Source organism: Rhipicephalus sanguineus, chromosome 4, assembly GCF_013339695.2.
Source record: "Rhipicephalus sanguineus isolate Rsan-2018 chromosome 4, BIME_Rsan_1.4, whole genome shotgun sequence".
In the NCBI taxonomy this organism is placed as follows: domain Eukaryota; kingdom Metazoa; phylum Arthropoda; class Arachnida; order Ixodida; family Ixodidae; genus Rhipicephalus; species Rhipicephalus sanguineus.
In genome coordinates, this window is record NC_051179.1 from 21,161,952 (window position 1) to 21,186,194 (window position 24,243).

The window sequence follows — 24,243 nt, forward strand, 5'->3', positions numbered from 1 at the left end:
GTGATCACACCGTGTTCTTCTTGTAAAACACCGGAATTCAATTCTACTTTTCTTTCGTTATGGGTGTTATTAATACTCACATTGTTATTATTTATTTTAGGCATGACAGGTAGTTTCCCTACTTTTCGACCGCTGCTTTGAGAAGTGTGCAGGAGCTTAAGTCTAAGCCCAAGAAAACTATAGCCGCGTACTATAAAAAGCATATAAGTTCAATCGATGATCTTGTTTTCTTTTAAAGAAATGTTCTACTTGCCACGCACGTTCTTTTTGGCCTCCAGGGAAAATTTTCTTTCAACGTACGTCTTGCTGACCAGATGTCTCATGGGGCTTGCTTTAGCGGCTATGCTTTCCGTACAGATGTCTTGCTTCCTCTTTTCGTGGAAACCATATTCAGCCATAAATTTATGATGATGAGCTCTTAACGGGCTCACGAAAGGTGCAAGAGTTGCTATAATTTTCCAACCTACGTAGTTCTTTACTTGATACCTGGAAGCAACGTCCAATAAGACAAACAATGACACATATGCATAAGAAAACGCACTTGCATATTTGAAAATAAAGGCAGTTTAATTTCGTGAGTGAATAAAGAATATAATTAAGTTTCTTTTTACGCATGAAAGGACATTTCAGCCTGAGCTACATATAGCTTTCTCTGGCTGTCAGTGGCGTAGCCAGAAGTTTTTTCAAAGGCAAGGGGAGGGGGGGGGGGCTGTTCATCTACCCTTTATGCATTTTCGTGTGTGTCTTTGCATGTGTGTGTGTGTGTGTATACGCAGGCAAAACTGAAAGATTTCGTGGAGGGGCGGGGGGGTTGATCCCTACCGACCTCCTGCCTCACATTGCTACGCCAGTGCTGGCTGTACAGAGCTTCCTCTGGAACAAGGCAGTCTGGTATCGAAATAATGTCACTACAGACGGTAGCTTAATTATGCTAATGTTTAATATTTAATTATAACTCATGTTTATAAAACTACTGCTAATAATTTCCCGGCGTGTATCGTTCCGTCGTGCCGAAATGAAACAGTTCCCACGCTTGCTGTATTTTACAAAGTCGTACGTGCCTCCTGCACAATAAACGACAAGCACATTTCGCAGTCGGGTACACTTCGACAGCACATTTCTTTTAACATCTAAATTTACCTTCTTGTTCTGCGTAGCAGGGCGAATACATTTTCGACGTATGCCGGTTCAGCAATGTAGATCTTGGTGTCGTACTGGAGTGTTATTCCTTTCTTTCGTAAATGTTTTTCTAAGAAGTATGTCGACAAAGATATCTGGAAAAGATATGTTACCACGTTATCTGCGATAAATACCGTATAGCTGGCGAGCCGTGACCGCAATCTAGACTGCGAGCAAAATCAAGCCCTGCAATCTTATTACTTCCCGTAGAGTTTCAGCATTTCGTTTTGTTGCGAAGTCGCACGACCTGTGTCATGTTTTTATGCGACGCTGTAAATTCAGGTAAGAAATTGAGCGCTCAAAGCGGGCACCTCTTATTACCGAACTACATCTCGACATTGTTTTAAACAGTATTGAAATATGAACAGTTGGCACACGCTGAACATTCACATGCAACTATGTCTTAAAAGAACAATCTGATATGAACTCAAGACAAGGCGCATTGCTGAATGAAGCGCGTCTTGAAGAAAAAAAAACAAGAAAAAAAAGGTCTAGCTACCTGAACTAACGCGGCCACCAATTCTGATATTGCTGTAACGGGATTCTGTCTTTTCGTCGTTTGTAGCGACTTCTTTGTGTTTTTAAACCCGAGCCTCGGCATTTTTGGCATCGTTTTCCTCAAAAAGTTACTTCTAGACACATCTGGCAAGTGGCGCCCTCCTGAAACTCGCGGCAGAGCTGCCAATCAGTCGTTTCCCCGAGAGATGGCACAACGTGCACCAACACTGCCTTACTTCTGTTTTAGGCGGGAACATTTAAACCGCAACTTAGAACAAGAATGCAAGTCAGTGTTTGATGTACATTTCGACGGGGGCTTATATTTGTTTCGATTACATTTCGATCTTAATTACAGTTATACATTACAAGACACCAAAGCATGCTCTTACCGTAGGGTATTCTTTGTTCAATCTCCTTAATGATGTGTAGATCGCACTCCTTCGTTGAGGCGCAGTGTCAGCTTTAGCAAACTGGGAAGCAAGAAATATACAATCTATAGGAGCAAACTAACGATTACCCCACACTTCTGTGCTCCAACAATCTTCCATAATTTCGAATATAAAAATGATTTCCTTCTTTGGAAAACAAAATGCGCCTGAGATTTGTAACACAGCTAGGTTTAGTGTCAAACTTCTCAATGTGCTTGCTTTTCTGACGACTATAAACTTCAGACATATGCGCTAGTGTAGTATCTAGAAGATGTAGAGTAGAACAGCGTAGGTTGCGTGTCTGTCTTTCCTCCTTTCCCTCTTTTTGTAATATGGGTCATGAAGTGGAGTAGATATGTTAGTAGTTGTTTAGCTCGGCTTGCAATAAGATAGACAGATTGCTTACCACACACAAATTTTCACCTTGCACGTGTTTCCTTATACGCAAAGCATTGGAGCATTGCTTGAACGAAGGAGCAGGTCAGGTAGGAAATACAGGGATGTTAACCAGTTTCAAATAACCGGTATGTTACCTTGCACTGGGGAAAGGCATGGGGGAGTGTGAAAGGGGCAGAGAGAGAGAGAGAGCAATAGTCGTCAGAGTCCGTCACTCTTGTGCGGTGGAAGAAATTACTATTAGTCTGTAACAGCCTGTGCAAGTCTGTTGTCCTCAAAAAATTGAACAGTGCTTCCGTCGCCTTCGCCCGCGATGAGATTTCAGGACAACATTCTACCATGGTTGCTGCCGAGATCGGTCTGTGGTCAAGCTGAGCTAGAGCGATTGCGAGTGATCATTTGTGTACATTGAATTGCTTGAAAGAGAGACAGAGGTGAAGAGGAAGGCAGGGAGGTTAACCAGACATTAGCACCCGGTTCGCTACCCTGCATTGGCGGTGGCCACTTGAAATTGGAAAGATGGTGCAGATAGAGAGAGAGAGAAAGAACACGCGCTCACACAAAAAAAAATTAAAGAAAGTTAAGTAACACTTGCCTTTCGAGAAAATGGTGGCAAGCGAACCTTAGCGTGTGCGTGCCTAACCTATTATTCTTTCTTTCTTTATCACATTGGGCAATACTCCCTCCATACTGTTTCCCTCCTCCATTCCGGGAGTCGGACCTTCATGCACGTGCTTAGCAGCGCAACACTTCAGTTGCTACAGGCAACAACGACGGCCATGCGTTGATATCCAGGCAACAATGAAATACGGCGACGTGAAATGACAAGTCGCCTCGATAAAAGACCAGATTGCCATATCAGCAATAGCTAATCGCTGACAAGCCCACGATCGAGTGAGCGTCAGTTACTGGAAAAGGCGCATACTGATACGTATATGACCGACGCCCTTTAGAGGACCGCATTCCTTCGAGCTAGCAGGCGCCATGTTTCTTGCGTACGACGCCGCCGAATTCTGTGAGTCATAACAAGGTTCGCTTGAAAATCTTGAAAATCTAAAAAAGAAAGATAAACAACAGCAAGACGCCCAGTGGACCACAGATAATGCATTCATTGGCTTCCAGCCTTATACAGTATACGCGTCGAATGACCCGCAGTACCCATTTCAACGTGCAATGCATGCAATACATGCGAATCGTAACACAAATGAGTGTCAAAATCTCACCTTGGCCAATTGCGTTTCGAAACGAACTATTTCTTTCGCTGGCTCCGTCGATTCGAAGCTGTCTAATTCGTTCATGGATTTGATCACTGCTTTAATGTACACTTCATACTCTTGCACGATGCGTCTTTCGGAGCTTCGAAGGTCTTGACCTCTTGCCTCATTCTCACTGCCGGCATTGCTTCCGTTGCTACTGAACACCTTTCCAGCCGCTTCCTGCTTTCCTTGCGTGCGTTCTTTTTGGTTTTCTCGTGATTTGGGGGCTCGCTCTCGTTCAAGTGGCTGCACTTCATCATCAGGGTCTTTATTGCTTGCCAATAGACTTCCGTATAAAACAGGTAAAGAGGCCCTGTCAACCTGTAAGGAGATCAAAGATCGACCATTTCAACAGTCGCAGAACAAGATAAGTTTAAGCCTGAGGCCAAGGTTAGCAAGAGAAAACTCTTTTTAATCAGCGCCACAACCGCGTTTTTGGCATTTCTTGTGTGTCGCCATGTCATCCCGTTAGGTGAAAAGATTTATTCTCTGTGTGTCTGCCTGTCTCTTTCGTTCCTCACTCATTTGTTGGCCGTAGTCCTCGACATGGGAATTGGTTGCATGACACGCGATTTGTCAATCCAGCGCGAAATCGTGATGTCATAGTCACTTATCAGCGCTCTTTGCATCCATAATTGTTTGGTGTTAATTCCTAACGGTGATTAACTTGTGCTTGCCTGCCCACCTGTCACTCAACTTCACCAATACAAAATGTTAGCCTAAACTATGAGTAAGTTATCGGGGTGTTAATTCAAATACTTATCACATTACCGAAAGCATATGTCCCGACTTGTCGTGCTTGTCTTGAACGATGTCGTAGTGGAACAAGGCTTCCAGTTCGGGCAAACTCATATCGTCTCCTCCATCGCAAACTTCGTCAGTGCCACCGCTCCTTGCCGGCCAGTCAGAAATTCCGTAATCAGTCAGCAAGTCCTTCAGACTGTCCACATCATGGGCGCTGTCTGAAAAGTGACGCGAGAAAATAACCGCAGTCTGGTACCGGATGGATTCACACGTGTGCTTACTTTATATATATATATACCGTCCTCTTCAGAAGTTGCGGCTCTCATTACACAGTGCGAACCACGAGCCTTCACACGAAAGTCGGAAAGAGATCTACAGTAAGAAATAATTGGCCGCGTATCTGCGTGCTTCGTTGCAAATGTCGTCGAAAGACGATAGTCTTGTACCGGCCGTACTTCACGAGTACTCGTCCCCTATGTTGAACCGCCGCATCTGGCTCATAGCGTCGCATTTTCAGCGCAGCATACGAAACACTAGTATTTTCAGCGCAGCCTAAGAAACATTAGGGTCTTTAGAATTACTTATCTATGTATTTTCCAGTAAAGGAACACACCACCTAATACTTACGTATTGATGTAGCGCCTCCGATATGCGTAATATTTGCTTTTTGATCGACAATGTTCACAAGTATGAACGGCCGTACCAGTTCAAGATGGCTGGGCGTTCAGAAAGTGGTTAAACTTTGGCCGGTTGGCTGAATCGGGTGACAGACAGACAAACAGAAAAACAGACAGACAGACAAACAGACCAAAATTTCTGCGTTTAAGTTCCCCAAGAAAGACTGTCGTCTTCAAAACTCCTAGCCAAGAAATAAAATCTCGAGCCATTGTTTTCTTAGAAGGTTGCAGCATCAAGTAAGAAAACGTAGCTGTCTTTTACTACAACTTTATGCTGAATGTTGACTTTCTATTTCATGGCACTCGCTCTTATTCCATTCGATTATGCCGCGTCTCAGAACATACGGGCACTTAAGATCCTGCCGGGTCTGCGAAAAAAAAAGAACGACGTTGTCGAGGCTATGACTCAACATGCGCTGAGAGAAGAAACACTCACCTTCTTTCATGCAAGACTTAAAGGCCATAAGGACTTTCTCTGCACTTCTAGAGCCCACATTGTCCGGCATTTCCAGCAAACCTGAGGTCGAACGAAGGCATGAGCGTGACTGTGAAAAGTGTGTTCTTTTGTTAACTTCAACACTCTCGGCGCCACGAATATCTCGTGCATGATTGCTGTCACAGTTTAGAACAAGAAATGCAACGAACGATTTTTGACAGCTCAATCTAAACCGCCTTAAAGTGCACTGTCAAGCTTTCTTTTCAGAGAACTCTCATAGCTCTCAGGGCTGCATGTTTCAGCTGTATGAGATTTTCCATAAATCCACGCGATATCTTACATGTAGGTTAAGTTTCAGAACTGTGCGCGCCACAGCAGACATTGTACATCATATATAATGTATAAGATCCTGGCCGCTATATTTGCGTTTGGTTGGATTGGTTACCGCCCTCAACTTCAGATCCCAGCTTACAGCTGCATTGAATTTGTTACTGAACTGCTTAAATCCGCGTGTCGTAAACACAGCATCCGAAAGCCGACACGTCTCGTGTAGGAGTCTATTAAGCACAGTTGATCGATACTTAGAGTATAGTGCGACCATTCTGTCTGAAAAGGAGCATGACAAGCTTTTAAGCTATCGACCTGTTTACCACATTCCATGCACTGGACGCCTTTCTAAAACAAATGGTAGATAATTCTGATAGTTGATGCGCTGACTCACTGGAGATGTCTTCTTGGATTTCCAACCACCGGGCTTGGAGTGACCCGGGAAAAGGAGAGAGTTCCAGTCTTGAACTGTTTCTCCGAGTGGTGCCGCACACGTGCTTGTAGAAATTGGCGCACGGATCGACCTTCGAATCCAGGAGTCTTGTAAGACCTTCGTCTGTTAACAAGAAACCGCAAGATTGCCATTCTTCCGTTTTCTGAACACGTGATGAAAATGCAGCCATGTGGTGTTGTGGTATCGCTCACAGCAAGGAAAAGAGAAACTCTCAGTTGCGAATCTATAAGCTTAGAAGACGTATACGTCTACAGGTGTATATTTAGAGTAGCTGAATGGGCTAGTTGGTTATTCATAGCGAAGATACGCCGGCATTAACCCGGCCGTAGATAACCCAGCCGAAGATGGCCGAGTTTTTTGCGCTGTTTATCTCGGTAGCCTATAGACCAGAATTTTCATCGCTTGCACGGGCCAGCCATCTTTGCTGAGGGGCTGCTGATTACGTGGAACGGACGACTACGTTAGCATCCAGCCTGTTCTTATCACATGATGGCCGCCAGTGCTCACAAGCCATCGACTGTGACGTAACCATCCCGCAGCCCCTTCGCTGGCCTCGCCGACAGGTGACAACTGGGGTCAAGATTATGTATGTTTGCTCTAAACGTGGGTGCGAGAGTAAAAATAATCTGGTCTATATTCAGAGCTTGAGGCAGGGTGTCGGATTAAGATGTTTTTTTACCAGCAACAACGTATACGCTTTTGGGTTGGTTCCCGGCTCCTGTTAACCAGCGTCTTTTGTAGAAGCGGCAAAAAACAAGTTATCTGCTCAACGTACCTTTACGTTAAGACATTTGTGACTTTGTATAATAGGACACCATTTTATAATAAGACACCATTGTGCTTCTGCGCTGCTACAGTTCACTTGCCAAAGAAACGGTTCCAAGTGCGTTGTGGGCACATATTATCAGTTTATATCTATGAGGAACCATATTCCTAATAACGTTGATGTTTTTATTCTATTAGAAATTCAGTAATTTTTTGTGTTCTACATTGTTGGCCTATGTATCTATCAACGCTATGTTTTGGAAATGTATTATTATGTTACGCTGTTTTGATTTGGAGGTGTAAAAAAAAAACTGTTGCTGTGACAAACCGTGTATGCTACCTTTCGCTAGTTCTACGAAAAAAAACATTGATATTTTCAAAATACAAATTCCATGCCACGCTTTAAGCCCTTGTTGAAAAATACAAGTAAATATTATCTTGAGACTGGTGTGCAATGGAAGCATGTGAGTTCGTAATCCACTTTAAACTAATTGGACTTACCATTCAGTGTGATTGCTCCAGAAGCTGCGCCCACCGTGTTTGAATTATACATCAATACGCAGAGGAGAAGCACCACCATATGTGCCATCCTCGAGACGCTCTATGAGTTACAAAGCAAAAAGCACCTGGTTAGATAAAATGCATTCAATGAGGAAGAAAACACTTCATTACAATCATACGCGAAAGAGTCACTATGGCCTGGTTCAGCACATATCCAACCCACCACAATGGCTATCACAGCTGCTAGCTTCCCGGTGGTGCATCCATTCACGTAGAGTTTTGGCCATATGGGGAGCGGTCAACACCATTCCGATTGACGCAAGGAAACCTGTAAACGAGGGTCCTCGAAATAGCTTTCTCATACTGACAAATTCGTATGAAGCGGTGGCCCAGCTGACAGCAACAACGACTGAAGATGCGGTGGTCAACGACATTAGGGAAAAAAAGTTAGAGATTACAGGACTGCGGAATCAATGCGGAAATTCTGTGGACACCGGGGCACATTGGCACGGACGGGCCGGGCCGCTCATGCGGTCGCCGCGCAAGCGGGTGGACTTGGCTATTCGTGGAGCGCCCCACACCCCGGTTCGTCTCCAAACCTGGAAGACCTCAGTTCCTACATAAAAATGTGGTGCGAAGGCTCTCCTAGCAGAACGCTGACGCATGACATTCGCGTAAAAATGAAATCTGACAGTAAACGGAGACTATTACAAGCTACACCAGCACCTCTATTAAGCGACAAGTGCGGACTTGCGCGCTAGCAAAAGATCTTTCTGAATAATGATAATATTGCGCACGCAACACAAAGACACAGACGAAAAGTTCACAAGGACCAGCGCGTCTGTGTCTTTGTGTTGCGTGCGCAATATTATCATTATGCAACCAAACCAACTAGCCCGCCTTTCCGTTTTATTGCAGATCTTTCTGAACAAGGTTATGGCCAATGCAGCATACACACCACATGTACTTGAAAAAATAGATCGCAGGCAGACATGCGATTCCAAACACTTCTCCTCGATTGCCACATTGTCAGGAGTTATGCAGAGCAGATTTACACCACCTCATTTGCAGTTGCTTTGCTTTCTCACGAGAAAGATCGAACATCCAACATCTGCCACGCGACGACATAAGAGTCATAGGAAATGTGCTACAATCTAATGATGAACAACAAAAAGTACTCGCTAGTTATGCCAGTTTAAGTGACCTGTTTCGAGTGGTGTAGAAGCGGTCGACCATCTCGTGTGACAGCGACTCTATTGAACATTTACCGAAGACGGATGAAACTGTACGCATGCGATGAGTTAACAAGTATCAGTTTAACATCCTGACGCTGCTGGCCCAACAATCCCTTCCCCACCTAATTCCAAACTGCGGCCGAGAGCCGTCCTTTTCCATGAAATAAAGGTTCAATTCATTCATTAATTCTTTCGCTGACCGTTGAGAAGGCGCATTTTGGCAAATAGTAAAAACCTACGGCCTTACTAAAGACGGAGCGAAATTTCTTATAAGCGTCACCAATAAGTGGTCATTTTTTAAGGAAATGTAATCGATTGCGATATCTGTAACTTGGTCGAATAATCATAAGTTGTTTCGGGACGGCATACCGCTCTCCCATTAGTACATATTGCTCTAAATAGTTCCCCATTTTTTCTAAGCACATGATGTGATGATTGCAGACTGCTGCGCACTTTTTGAGTAAGCACGAAAAAAATATATAGAAGGCATACAAGTACGTAGGACGCAGTATACGAGCGCTAAGAAAATCAGTTTAGTAATAAAAATTGACGAAAGAGAAAACACGTGAAAAAAACAACCAACTGCGATCGCAGAACTCTAGGTCACATAAGCAATGATCATTGATAATGTTTGTTTCGCAATCGAAAAACTGCCTCGTGAACTCGTCGACAGTTCAGGTCAACTGGCTAGTTGTTCCCTATATTCAGGTTTACATGCAAGACATACCCGCCGCGGTAGTCTAGTGGTTATGGTGCCCGACTGGTCTAGTGGTTATGGGTCACGTGATCGAATCTCGGCTGCGGCGGCCGCATTTCGATGGAGGCAAAATGCTTGATATAGGTGCACGTTCAAGAACCCCAGGTTGTCGAAATTTTCGGAGTCCACCACTTCGGCATAATTCATAATCATGTCGTGGTTTGGGACGTAAGACCCCAACACTTATTATTACTTGAAGACCTGAAGACATCTGAAGACATTTGAAGGGTGTTGTCGGAGTGCACACCGACAACACTCTTCAGATGTCTGTCTTACGACGGCAGGATTGTCATGATTTGCCAATGGTTCATCTGCTAAGTGTGTCACAATTCGTGCGAAAACGCTGCAGCTTGTCGGTGCTACATGCGAGTCATTGTTCAACGGCCACCTTTCTTACCACATGTGCAATCGATCACGTGACATCTGAGCCCCTTCCTCTTGTCACCTGAGCGGGTGTTGTCTTTCGCCGTTGTTTGTAAGTGTATGCGGCCATTCGTGTTTCTCGACCGAGACCGGTGAACTTTTTTTCGATGTTGTCCGCCGACAACACCTTACAAGCAAACACAACTGTAGGAATTTGTAGGGGTTGTGTGACTATGATCAACAGCGCTCTTAAACATTTTAATTTTGCTTCCTATTTCCCCCTTTGAAATACTGAGCAGGTAATGCCATCTTGCACTAATTTATTGTAACAAAACAACTGAATCATCACTCTGTTCAGCAGTATGAGGAAATGACCAGCTTTAATTCACGTACAGTCGCACATTTTACACCACAGACTTTGCTAAATCTAACAAAGCTTAGCATTAATTCAAATGTGCTCGCCTGGATTAAAGACCTCATCTCTTCCAGAACTCAGTTCACCTCTGTTAATAATTCTAACTTTTTTTGCTTATATATTCTAACTCCTGCCTCCGTCGGAGCTTTAATGCGAAAATACTCACCATTACTCCAAAATCAACGTTTGTGTACTTGCATACAACACCTTCGCCAAGGAAGCTTTGGCCTTTAACATTCGTCTACAGCCCACGTTTTATATAATATCCATGCTTCAACCTGCTTGCTTGACGTTCAACAACCGTGCACGAACACACATAGGATACTCAAATCGTGCGAATGATTAAGATGAAAGTGGTTATGAACCCAGCATTTTTCTAAGACCGCCTGTATCCTTGCCGAATGAAGTTCCTTCATCGACAGCAAGTGTTTTGCCGCACCTGCTGTTTCCGCTGGCGTGTCAACAAAGGAACGCAGCATTACAGAAAGTAGAATGTACTATGATCTTCAGCAGTTTCAAAAGCCTTTTTTTGTGTGTTTACAAATTTGCTTTGAAGAAACAAATAAGGTCTAATGAGGTCAGACTTGCGGAAGAAGATAACTAAAGATCACGGGTAGTTGATTCGGCCAACGAAAGATGGCAGCAGCAGTTAAGATTCTACGAAGCAAAACGCTAAGTTTTAGATGGTTCGCTTGAAAAGTGCTTAACCTTTGATGACATTCACATAGAGAAGTAAAGTTGTGCTATTATTGCAAAATCAATTATATGGACACTGTCGACGGGCTTTTGCTGTCAGCGTTGGCGTCGCCGACGGCAGAAACGGTTTTTGCCGTCGCCGACGGCTCGAGCAGCAGCTGTGAACTTTGATTCTGAAGGCGGAGTCGCGATTGGCTTGCTATCTCGGCAGGCATCAGCGGTGACGTGCTGCGTACTCAACGCGAAGAGACTGTGCGAAAAGAGCATCTCTCCCTAGAGCGGCCGTATTCGCTTGCACCAGCGTTTTGTAGAGTTACGCGATATCGGATCGAAAAGAGCTAGCTTGGACCTAATAAAAGTTGTTTTCATTCATTCATTCATTCATTCATTCATTCATTCATTCATTCATTCATTCATTCATTCGTTCGTTCGTTCCAGCGTTACTTCATATAATATTACAATTTATTGCGATCGCATTATTTGCTTCGCCCTTGCGGTGAAACTGCAATTTTATTAAGATCGTGGCTACCTTTCCGTTCAGATTTCACCACTTTTACAGGACGTGGGCGATGCGTGTGTGCGTGAGCCCACACTTTACCAGCGACGATGTCGTGATGACGTCATCATTACGTCGTTGTGTCGTGGTGATGATGTCACAAATTTTGGTGATCTGTGAAGTCATCACATGAAGATGATTTGTTTCAACACTCGTATTGGCACCTCCGACTCGTGACGTCAACGACGGTCAAATTTCATGTTTGGTGAGGCATCTAAGGCTTTCGCGTTAAAATAAAACGGAATGAAATAAACAGAGGAACTTTGTATACAATCCGTGTTCCCTCGATAACATTCCCGCCTTTGAGTTGAGCTATGCATAAGTTCGGACAGCCTCACAGTTGCAATTTTTAACCGATATTTCAAGAGCGCAAAGCTCTTCTATTCATTCGACCTCGCTAGGAATGAGCGGCGGTCAGATGTGCGCTGGGCGATCAGCGCAACAACAAACCATCTCATGGCCGTTTCTATTGCTATGTCAAATATGCGGGCATTTCATTCACACTCGCAGCGTCACGATCTTGGCACGTGCAGTCCGCTTCGGACAGCGAAGGAGAATCGTGACATGGCGCCATGAAAAGACGCAGCTTTGTTCAGTCAAACGTGATGCGCAATGCTGACGAGCTTGAATGTGAACAAGGCATGGCACTGTACCGTAGGCCCTTCAGCCTTAGAAAAATCCTAGGTCCATGGCCAACACACGCCTTGCAAAAACGCGCACTAATAGCAGTCAGCAACTTCCTATTAGGGAGTGGTATTCTTGGAAATTATTGAGTAAATCTTTCTAGACTGGTTTCATGTTTATATTTTGGTCTGACCATGTCGTGTTGTGTCATGAGAGCCCATTCTGCGTCCCTATGACTGGACTTGGCCCATTTCAGGGGTGGTATGTGACTGGACGTTGTGCAGTGTTATTTACAGCGTATACGGTGTTTGTGTAACTGTATTTTAAGTGAATTATGGTGTTATATGACGGGACTGTATCTTGTGTTTTTTTTTCATTGTTCTGTGAATGGACACGCATGAACGTTTCCTAGCTGCTTTTTCATGTATTTTTTTAATTGCTTTGATTTTCCCGCATCTGGTTATCTGGGAAAAGGAGTAGCCGGCACTGTAAAAAAGCGCCAACATCTCATAAAGACCATAAAATAAAAAAGGAAAAGAAAGAAAGCTTTCAGGTTCGAGTCGCGCTTCACGATACACGAGCAGTCGTCAGAGAGAGAAAGAGGGATACTTCTAGCGGTAGAAAGTTTGATCGGCCAGGATCAAAATAAATCAAGATTTCTTTATTTTAATCAGAACTCACATGGACCCTTATCCATTTGCCTAAGACGACTCAAAGGCGAAAGTCAATTCCTGTTCGAGTCGCTGCATATGTCTTGACCAAGTTTGTACAAATTGGTCACGCCGTTACACAACGCCATACACTACGTGTATGACACCGTTAAGTTGCGAAAACTATAAATTCCAAAGGCTCGGTAGATAATCTCACTTTCGGAATTAGAATCATTTTTTCACTTGGAAATAGGAGGCGCAGGAAAGCAAGCAGTCAAATGACTCAGTCAACCTACTTTACATCTACAGAAGCAAGCGTATTGGCAGTGCACACCTCAAAATGCTGTGGTGCGCTTTGCAGTTTACGAAAACAATGTACAGAAGATTATATTCTCTCCAGAACAGGAATTGCCGTTCCTGGTGCAGTATTTGGTCCCTAGAATGGAAGGGATGCTCTCATGGTCCTCAGTGACCACAGGCTGTGGAAAACCTGGCCACTGCGGTGGTCAGAATTGTAACGCCGCGGAAGGTACAAACAAAAACACTGTGGGAATCGATGTAATGCGAAGCAGCCAGTAAAGAGCCGCATACATTGCCTTGTTTGTCTTATAGGCAAATGAAGTCATTCATGTCGTGACATCTAGTTCACTATATATGGCATGTTTGTCATGCATGGATGTATGTACAATCTGCTATTACCATGCTAATGAAACGTATATTCTGGTACATACAATGCATACCTGTCGTTTATGCTCGTCATACAGTCATGTCACCGTACCACTTTTGGTATATATCAAATTAACGAAACGGCCGCAAGAGCACAAAGCCCTAGGTGAATGGATGGATGAATACGCTCAAAGTCGCCAAAGTTCGTTAAGAAAATGCTTCGCAATTAAACGAAAAGTTCGGAGCCTTTCCACTATTCTGTGAAAGTGGAAGCCAGCGATTCCAGCGGTTTTTGTCGTCTTCGCTCCCATTCGCTCTCCTGTGCGTGTTGGCGTCCTTCGATTCCCGCTGTTTTTCCACCGAGCTAACGACACGCGTCCACCCCATGGCGAGGCCGAAGGGCAACTGCTTATAAAAGCGTGATAGCGCGATCTCTACGTCACGGGAAAAAAGGGGCGCCACGATTGGTGGGAAGTGCACCGCCGCCTAGTGTCGTGACACCTGCGAAAGAGGCATCGGCGGCGGCTAGGGGCGCCGAAAATTGTTGTTCTACGCGTCTTCTAGCCGATTCGCGACAACCTTGCTATATACACCTTCGCTGCAAAAACAAAACAAAAAAAAAAAAAAACAGGACACGCACAGGGCGGAAAGAAACGCGAGGCACCGTCCAATGGAGCAAACTACACACAGGCAGCTTCCAACACCTCCTTTTATACAGCAGAACTTTTCCGGAAAAGATAGCGCCTACATGCCAACACTGCTAAGCTCAGGCCACTCTCATACACATGGCGTGGACTTGCAAGCACTACAACGCAGTAAACACAAACACCCCAGAGTCGTGGGCGTCTCTCCTGCGTGCCTCCGAGCCAGCAGACCACCGCCGGCTCATCCAGCGCGCGGTTGAGGCTGCGGTAACCCAAGGGATCCCCGCCGGCCTCCTATGAACCCGCGCTAGCGGTCTTCGGACTGGTCCCCTCTTTTTGGGGAGCAATAAAGAGATCACCGCCACCACCACTGGACGCTAAACCCAGGAACGTTGGTCACGCGGACCCTTTCGAGGGAAGCTAGGCAAGCGGAGGTAACCGAGCATACGCCTTATCAGCGACTTAAGCTGATGCCGGCTGTTCAATAAGTCGTTGATCAACGATAAAGCTTTAATGCGTAGGCATGGCTAGCTTCTCCGGGAAATCTGTCTGTCTATCAGACAATTCCTGGCAAGCGCTCAACCATCCCGCACATAGTGCAGTTTGGGGCGATAGCACGGCTTTGGCGTTTTTAACAGGCGCTCATGGATACGCAAACAAGATGCAGTGAGTCAGGTCCGGCAGCATCGTGAAATTAACTATATATATAAGTGATGTATGAAGCCATGGTAGGAGAAGCCGTAGATGAAAAAGTGCGCGTGAATAGAATAAAAGTATGGCGTCTGAGCCACAGCACGTCGACCACATCTAGCGTCACACGTGTGACGTAAGAAGGCAGCGATGGCTGGTAGAAGGCGAGAAGGAAGAAGTGCTATGGAATAAAAGTATGGCGTATGAGCCACAGCACGTCTACCACATCTAGCGTGTATATGTATTTCTCAACCAGTTGCACCTTGATCGCTAATACAATCATACGCAAGCTTTAACATTGTGCGTAAGCTTCATATGTCCGTTTCACAATGTGTCATACTAGACAAACCAACGGCCCCCCATTGCCCTCTTCCCTTCATATACATTAATGCGTACCACAGAAAAAAAAAAAAGAAACTATGTGCATTCGCAGGCACGGATTGCTTCCTCACTATGCAACGATCTGCCTGCACGTTTGCGTGCGATTACTTTTAAATATACTGTACATTTTCCTCGACATGCATATTGACACGCTGCGATATCAGGGCGTGAATCGCCATTATCGGTCACGAGGAAAGACGCAGAGCGTTTGCGCACGCGCCCTGAAATCTGCGCGACCACGAGGATCAACTGCCGCTGGAGACACAGAGCAGATCGTAGCTCGCAAACACCTGCTTGGTAGCAAAACACAGTGCTTGAAGCAATATGCAGCGTAAGAAACGACAGGGAAGAGCACGGAGCGATCGGGCAACCATGGCGACATCAAGGCCTAGATCGTCTCTGCCGCAGCGGAAGGTACTGTACGAAACATCTTAATAATAATAACTGCTAGGGTTTAACGTCCCAAAACCATGGATATGATTATGAGAGACGCCGTAGTGGAGGGCTCCGGAAATTTCGACCACCTGTTGTTCTTTAACGTGCACCTAAATCTGAGTACACCGGGCCTCAAGCATTTTCGCCTCCACCGAAAATGCGGTCGCCACGGCCGGGATTCAATCCCGCGACCCTCGGATCAGTAGTCGAGCACTTTAACCACTAGACCATCGTGGCGGGTGGTGATGTGGAATATTCCACGTTATATGTAGTGATCTTAGTAAAAGCTGAGTGGCTAAGGTCTTCTGGTGCACATCATACGCTTACGGGGTTTTGCTACCGGACATGGCGACCGTATTCCACTCTTCATTTATGCGCAAACGTTCCTGTAGAGGTGATGAAAATTGAAACGTGATACTCGGAGCGCATGGCTGCTGGTGCTTGTTGCGCCACATGTTAGCGCTCGTTAACGCTAGCTGATGCATTGTGGTATACGGTGAGAGCACTCGTGACGCATGGCGGCTGCATCCGGTAGACATCCGTTCAGTCTGTGGTTCTTGGTGGCATGATTAAACACGGCGTGACTGACACGAGATACAAAAGAAGAATACACGAGGACGTTTGTATCTCGTGTCATTAGCGCAGTGGCGCCGTGTTTAATCATTACCAACTTGCCCAACTATCAGTGTGTTTGGTGGCACCGGCGGAGTGCTGCGTGCCATGGCTGTCTATACCGGATGCAGTCATCATGCGTCACGAGTGCTCTCACCGTACACCACAATGCATCAGCTCGCTTTAACGAGCGCTAACTTGTGGCGCAACAAGTACCAGCAGCCACGCGCTCCGAGTACTTTAATTTCAATCGCCGAGCACTGCACGAGTGCATGCGTACAATATTAAACTTACGGTACTGTACGATTCCAGCGGTGCTGTTCTGTCTATTCGAACTCCGCCGTGTTGCCGCGATAACCATTTTATCAGCTCTTATTGGCCAAATGGGCTGCTGCGGCCTTTCTTATTGGCTAAAAATGGTAACATTACAGAATTCACCATGCTAGCATTTGACGATGTCTCCTGTAGAGTATAGTAACTCTACGCCAAGCTGCACTCGCACCCTTTAGCGATCCATATCGAATGCCTAGTGTCGAAACGCGCATGCGCTTTTCGTGCCCGTTGTCGTGCCAATATGCAAACGCTTTATCAGCGGGCGCAATAATGCAGGTTGGAATTTTCTCTAGGCGCCTTAGATTCGAACGCGCTTGCAGATCTCGAAAAATGTGCCCAGTGCCTGTATGTTAAGGAACCACAGGCGAATAAAATTAATCACTCACTCTACGGCATAGTCCGCAAGTTGCTTCTGGGACGCATTATTCGTATTTGGGACGTACTTGCCGAGTGAGCGCATGTTCTGCGGAAGCTGTCTAATTACTCGGCAGGTCAAAGAATGCGGCACGCTGGCTTGACGCGGGGTCACTCGTGTGAAAAACATCGTCGCTTTTCACCCACTACTGATTATGTCACGAGCCAATTTAGTGACTCACGTGGGTATACAAAAATACTAAACACTGTGGTTGAATTTCTTTTTGTCATTGCCCCTTGACTGACAGTGGAATAGGAGGGATATTTCAAACACTCAGTGATCGCGCACCATCTGTTGCGAAAGTATCCGAGTAGTGTTATCAACCCACACGCATCGATCTGCTGCGTCGGGGTACAGCGATAGCGGTGAACGAGCAATCGCACGCTGACAAAATGCCATCTTATGAAGAATTTCCTTGCAATGCACAAAATGTAATCCTCGTACAATACAGTATTTTCTCTGTTTTGTACTCCGAAATATTTCTATAGACGCCACTGGTATGTCTTTTTTACTGGTCGACACTTTGTACAAGTTAACCAAAACTGTTTCTGAGCGAAAGCTCAGTGGTTAGCATGCTCGGCTCCCAAAAGTCCATTGGCCATCTAACGTAAAATCAAATCCCACCGTAAACATGTATAAAATTAACTTTTTTTTTCATGCTCTGGCCCTCGTCCTTGCGCCCCTTAGCTGTTCCCTCTTTATTCGTCGTTTGGCGCTGCACTAAGCATCGTCCAATGACAAAACTGGGATTGCCCTGTTGACGAGAAAAAAACAATGGTAGTATAGTTTTTTAATGGCGACAGTCAACATAATGAGATGGACGAACGGACAGCACCATCACAGGACGGACCCAATTTCTAGCACATAATCACAGTCGCAGTAAAAAGAAAATAAAAAAGGCTAAATAGATAAAAGCAAGGTACGCGTGACCCAATCTCTTCTTTGAGGGGTAGGCGTAGACGCCACGCACGGGGCTCTTGGTTCTTACGGTGCAAACACCATCCTTTCCTTGAGCAGCCGCTCGCAACGCTCGGGCCAGTGTTCCCAGCAGTGGTGCGATCTTGTACGCGTTACAAAATAAACACGGAGGCGTGGCATTACATCCAGCCGCACGTGACCGCACGGGACCGCACGCGATTGGTCAATGCAGAGCCGTGACGTCTGTCGCGGTTCAAATGGGCCATTCGCGTGCGGCTGGATGTAACGTCACGCCTCCGTGTTTATTTGGAATGCGTACAAGATCGCACCACAGCTGCACGAAGCTTGATAATCGCCATCCGATAATACTCGGTCCCCCCCTTTTGTAGACAGTGCCGCAATTCTGCGATAACTCGGCAACTCATATCGTGGGCATAGAATTTGAGACGCTTTCTTTCCAATTATATTGATTCTATCCTCTGATAAACAAGAAATAGGAAACTTATTATCTTGTTTCAAGGTCGATTTTTTCCCCCGGATCTTGCAATCAATGACGCAGCTTCTGCGGTGTTTCAACTCATATAGCGGTACTTAGTTGTCGGGGGAAACAAAGCTTTAAATCACCTCCTGAACATCAGTGCGACCTATTTCAAGAATTCTCAGTATTTTGTCAATTGTTACTCATCGTCAATTGTTACGCACAAAGCTTTTAAGCGCACATAAAACGAGGACCGAAGATTTAAGAAATTTACAGGACAGCGCTTGTCCTTTCAAGTTCTTAAATCTTCGGTCCTCGTTTTATGTGCGCTTAAAAGCTTTGTGCTTTAAACATGAATGTTCACCAACTAGCCCATCTCACCGTCTTGTTGCAATTGTTACTCGCCTCTCTATTTTTATCAGTGTGTCAACGGGTCTCCGTTGTCTGCTTTAATGGCGGATGTACGCGTACGACCACTCTGAGGTTGATGTTCACTGTAAGTCTGTACAGCTTCAAAAAAAACCTCACCCATATTCATACAACGCCCATTCATGCTTCGTCATGCGCAAGCTGAAATATGTTAGGACGGCTGAAGACCATGTCTTCCTAGGCTGCTTGCACTCATTCTGCAACATAGCGTGATGATGATGTGCGATGTTGACTATGGTATTTGTGACCGAAACATGCATCAAGAAATCAAGATATCTAAACAAAATGAAATTAATAAACAAGTGATGCATAAAGGAATAAGACAACAAAATCAATGCTGCCGCTTCTCCTACTATCTAACACTACTGGCTAACAGTTACGTCATACATTTGCTACCACTTTCTACATACGGCCTCCTAATTCACTTCCGCCCAACGCGTCTTTATTGTTATTTTTTTCAGGTAAACGAGAAAACCGAGGCGATCGTAAATGACTTCGCGACGTTCCTCTACAAAGAAGGCCGGGATGTGTTCCAGAACATCGAAAGAATCAAGCGGTTTCTCAGGTTGGCTGACAGGCGTTTCCAAGGGGACAAAGTGACCCCGGAGTCGTTCTTCAACTTCTGTACGCACGAAGTCGATCACATCTGCTGGGCATTGTTCTGTCACGCCAGGTTAAACGCCGTTATCGCACCGCACGGCTTCCAGCTTTTGCGCGCTCGCGAGAACTCCTTCGCTCTACAAACTCTAGAAAATTCGGAGGACACACTTAGCGGTCCGGACAACATCTTCGCAACGTGCGTCTGCATCTGGCTTCTGCGAACGCATTCGTGCATATCCAAAGTGGTCCTCAATGTAGCGACTGTCGCTCGCTTTCACGCTCCCTTATTCTGGAAGCTGCTCTTCATAAACACTCGTCACCTCGACAAAGTCGAACTAATAGGCTTGCCTACCGACCAGAATCATTTTAGAGTCGCATGTTTGTTCGAAAAGGCTCGCGAACTTTCGGAAATTGTCCTCGTTCACATACCCCTCACTGACGAACAAGCGGAGTTACTTTGCAGCGTAATAGCTGAGAACGAAGGACTCGAGAGACTGGTGTTAAAGTACGTCAACATGACCACAACGGCGCTGGAAGTCCTGAGAAGGGCCATTACAAAGTATAGCCGTCCAATGTCGTTCGAGTTACGGGAGAAGACTGGCGCATGCGAGGGATACGAAGATGCGGTAACGGCAATATTGGACACTCCAGTCAGCGAACTGTGCCTGGAGACTCCGTGCAACTGGGCGGAGCTCTTCAAACGCCTTCGTCGTAATACGTGCCTGTGCGATTTGGAAATAATCGACCGCGACTCTCTCCTGTATTCGTCACTCACTAACCTGGCAGAAGCCGTCCTCGAAAACACGACGTTAAGATGTCTGAAGCTTACCATTAGACCTTCTCTGACGAACGCGTTTCCCGCTGACCATTGGTGTAAGTTGACGGATGCGATTGGACGAAACCGAGCTCTGACAGCTCTCAGTTTCGCCTCCTCCAGCTTCTGCGAAGAAGAGAGCTCGGCGATAGCCTCGCTTGCGGAAGGGATAGCCCGGAATAAAACTCTCGTCGAGGTTTCGGTGGAAGACTGCGATCTTTCTTTGACCAGCTTGTTACTTCTTCTGGACGGGCTGGCACGTAACGAGAGAGTGGAGATACTGCGTATCGGCGCCTTGAGCGAGGACGAAGAGGTCAATCGCTCGGTGTTTAAGCGCGTTGCCGAACTGGGCCTGGGAGAGCGCGTTGACTGCGAGTACGTGCTTAAAAGCGAATGGCTGCTTGACTGGACCAAACAAGACTACGAAAGGACGCAATGTCGTCGGATGAAAGGTGTGTTCGCCTCCGTACTTTCAAATGGGGACCGCATTAGCAATATGCTCGATCGCGCGAAGGATACCCTGACTTGTCTGCACTTGGAAGGAAAGGACGACGTGCCTATGAGCGCTGCTGGAGCCTCCAGTCTGCATGACCTATTCGCTAACAGCAATGTACTCGAACACGTGAAGCTTCTGTGTAACGCCGTCGCCGTTTTTGTGGTCAGGATACTCAGCGGGTTGGCGTCTTCCCGAACAATCTACTCCGTGTTATTCGGCCGCAAATGGCAGTTGTCTCGCGAAGTGGCGATAGCGTTCGCAGAGACTCTCCAGGAGAACTCTAGCATTGCGGAACTGACAATCTGGCAAGACACTCGAATGGGATTCGAAGAATTGAAAGAACATCTTCGATTCGGTGTTAGCAACAATTACGCGATTCACAAGATTCGACTCCTGTACGGTCCCGAACGGAAGGAATCGCACGACCTGGTACTCCCGCAGATATTGCTATACAACAGGACCATCGCCAGACGTGCGGCGGAAGCTATTATCGAATGCCATTGGACGGTTAGAGGCCTGCATGCGTTTACTCGCATGAACTCTTGCGTCAACTGCCGGGCTGTTCTGCGTCGCGCCACTGGTTTCGACGATGTAGAGTTGGACTCGCAGATTATGAAAGCCAGCAAATGGGCGGGAAGGCAGTTACCGAGAATCCCCCTTATTGTTACTGAAGATGGCGAAAGAGCGAGAACAGACGCTCGAAATAAAATTACACTGCGCGATGTCATTGAGGACTTCATCAAGCAGGCCAAGATATTTTTGGAGGGCCACAAGCGTTGAGGACAAGCCCCGTCGTGCTCAAAGAAGTTAGTCTCGAAAGATTCCTCCTTAAGTCCCGATGCATATTTGTTGACAGCGTGAGTGTTCCACTGACTCCGGTTTTATATCTTAAAAAGTACACGCGAACCATTTTGCGCGTGTTTTATGCGTTATCGCAAGTGTGTTCTCGATTTTCTGACGTGTCTTTGATAACGCTCAACATATAGGGACATTTGTAGCGTTGCTATAGGACTATATTTGTTGGTGTTCGTCGTACGACTCGGTGGCTGCATATATTTGTATCCTGCACTTTGCTGTCTAGATTGCGGGGTGGGAATAAAGCGTTGCCATTTTAGCGCTTCGTCTTGTGTTGTCTTCGCTTCTCCGGCACTGGTTAACAGCATCAGGGATGTTTATGCATCAACAATGCCAGCTTTAACGGTAGTATAACGCACGATATTGTTAATACACCAGAACCTCCAAACTTAGGAACTGTCTGGGGGACTCCCACGCATCAAATGTGAAATAAAGAAACAAAGAACAAAACAAAACACGTGGGGCACTGTTCACGGCAATCTAGTTGACAATTTGGAAACTGCAAAGAACAACGGAAGAAAACCTGATGCAAAGCTTGGCAAAAAGAAACAAACATGGGAATGAACAATAACGAGTAATAAGCCGACATATGGAGGCCCTAACGAGTTCGTTCTCATCCTCACTTGGTGAAGTGGTACGGCTTCGAAAAATTGGGGAGGCAGGGCAGACATTGTGAGGTGAAGGCGAATAATGGTGTCAACGCGAGAATAAATGAACACAACTCGGTTCCGATTTCTGAAGTGCGTAGAAGTAACTTACGTCACATTACGTGATGTGTCTGAGGTCAAAGACCTTTGAAGCTCACTAACATGAAGCCCCTCAAGCTTAGATGTTCAGTGTGGTACACTTCTGTGTAGAGCGCGCGAGCTGCCCGCTTCGGTCTGCGTGGAGGAGCCTTGTGGTGGTAAGCTGGGTCTGTGATACTTCACCTTGCAGCGCGCGCCGTCGAACGAACGTGTGGAACTTTATTTTTGATATTATTATTTATCTTTTTTTTCTCGCTATGGCTAGAGCATGATAATAGCGATCTAGCGACTTCGGTTAGAGAAACGATGCAACAGAAGCGTTTAGTTTCATATCTTAATCGCATTTTTATTATGAAATTTTCTACAATTATTTGCAAAACAATGTCAGCCAAACCAAAAGCCTAGCGTTAACATTTTATTTTCTCTCTAAATAAGGCAGTGTACAGCCGTCACCGAGGAAAACGACTCCTTTGTTTTCGTGTATGTGAATGCGAGTCGTTTTGTTATGTGTTCTCCACAGGTTTTCAAGTCAAGTCGTATTCTCAACATGCACAAAGCACGGTGTTGAAGGCTACCCTGGCAAGCAAGCTGTAAGCATACAGTTTGACGAGGCCAGGGGGCCACAACCAGGCAACCACAGCAGTGAACACATGCGCAATACAGGCGAAGCTTTTGGTTTTCGTAGTACGGTTACTAACTTGGAAATCACTACCTGCAGTTACTACACAGGTAGTGAATTTTGTGAGAAGCATATATTACCTCAAAGTTAGTAAATACCACTACTTATTTGTAAGTGTGTACAATACAAGGAAGAGCAGCACCTCCACTGACATGACGAGAAGCCAAGAAATTGTACTTCTATTCCTTGGGAGGCGCGCATCATGACAAGATAAGAAAGAGAGATAGATAGACAGATCTTTATTGAAAAGCAGAATGATTAGCCAGTGCATATTTACTTACTTGCCATTCATAGGGTGAAATCTGTGCTTGGTCCTGTGTTTTTGCAAGCGGACTTGTCTTCTTCAAGGCTGCAACCTGAAGGCTGCAACTTGAAGGCTGTAGTTTCAGCTTTGAAGAAGCAAGCCCGCTTTGTGAAACGTTAGCTCCAGTGACAACCCGCGTTAACGAATTTTTCATCCCTTCAATCTTCCATCTTGTCCTGAACGTCTGCCTCAGTCAAACTAATAACATTTGTTGGAAAAAGCCGCACTGTGCACTTTACGTTATAGTATAGAGAAGCGCGTGCACATACCTGGTGCATGCAAAACTCGTGCCATTTCACGGGCGATCATGACACCCACTGTACCCCAGTTGACAGCTCTGTTGAGAAAGAAAGAAAAGCATAATTGTCGGAGCGATCATGTCGTTGCCTTATTTAATGAGACTAACCAGCGCAGGTAACACACCTTGGATAGTTTAGAGAGTACAGCGGGGGTTGTAGGACTCCAGCGGGTACATCTGTGGACGCGGCACAGTAGTAGAGAGACATCAGTGACAGTATTATAAAGCGACAGCGTTAAAGAGCGTGTTTCGCAGAAATTCGGTGTCGGCGTCGTTGGTTGCGAGCGAAAAATCAGCGTTCGAGATAGATTAACATTCGAGATAGATGTACATAAAGAATAAGTTGAAAAAATGTTCGATACGAGTAGGAATACAACCCAAGACTTCTGCGTGGCAAGCAGGTATTCTACCACAGAGTCACGCACGTGCTTGAAACTGTTTCGAAAAAAAGAAAACCTATAACAGTGTCATGCATACAGTGCGAGGAGTTCCC

General features: G+C 45.7%; 2 protein-coding genes across 11 annotated transcripts in view; one reads left to right on the forward strand and one right to left on the reverse strand.

Annotated features, from left to right (window-relative positions):
- LOC119389574 (neprilysin-1) overlaps positions 1 to 24,243 on the reverse strand; it is a 48,374-nt gene that overhangs the window by 10,832 nt on the left and 13,299 nt on the right. For 3 of the 10 annotated variants that reach the window (XM_049414478.1, XM_049414479.1, XM_049414474.1), the window contains one exon: positions 23,876 to 23,927. The exons of 3 other annotated variants lie outside the window; for them this stretch is intronic. In XM_049414478.1, coding sequence (XP_049270435.1) covers positions 23,876 to 23,927 — 52 coding nt within the window. Of the gene's footprint in view, positions 1 to 260; positions 487 to 1,140; positions 1,275 to 2,066; positions 2,148 to 3,724; positions 4,079 to 4,528; positions 4,720 to 5,614; positions 5,696 to 6,335; positions 6,498 to 7,661; positions 7,762 to 10,597; positions 10,843 to 23,721; positions 23,790 to 23,875; positions 24,069 to 24,243 lie in introns of those variants that run through there. 4 more of the 10 variants (XM_037656897.2, XM_037656900.1, XM_049414473.1 and 1 more) reach the window with 4 other exon arrangements.
- Positions 15,636 to 21,893, forward strand: LOC119389573 (uncharacterized). The gene is made up of 2 exons (XM_037656896.2): positions 15,636 to 15,752; positions 19,420 to 21,893. The coding sequence occupies exons 1-2, from the start codon at positions 15,663 to 15,665 to the stop codon at positions 21,646 to 21,648; spliced, it is 2,319 nt and encodes a 772-aa protein (XP_037512824.1). The 5' UTR covers positions 15,636 to 15,662; the 3' UTR covers positions 21,649 to 21,893.

Coding starts and splice junctions, on each gene's coding strand:
- LOC119389573 (XM_037656896.2), top strand. CDS start 15,663: ATGCAGCGTAAGAAACGACAGGGAAGAGCACGGAGCGATCGGGCAACC. Junction 15,753..19,419: donor CGTCTCTGCCGCAGCGGAAG/GTACTGTACGAA, acceptor TATTTTTTTCAG/GTAAACGAGAAAACCGAGGC.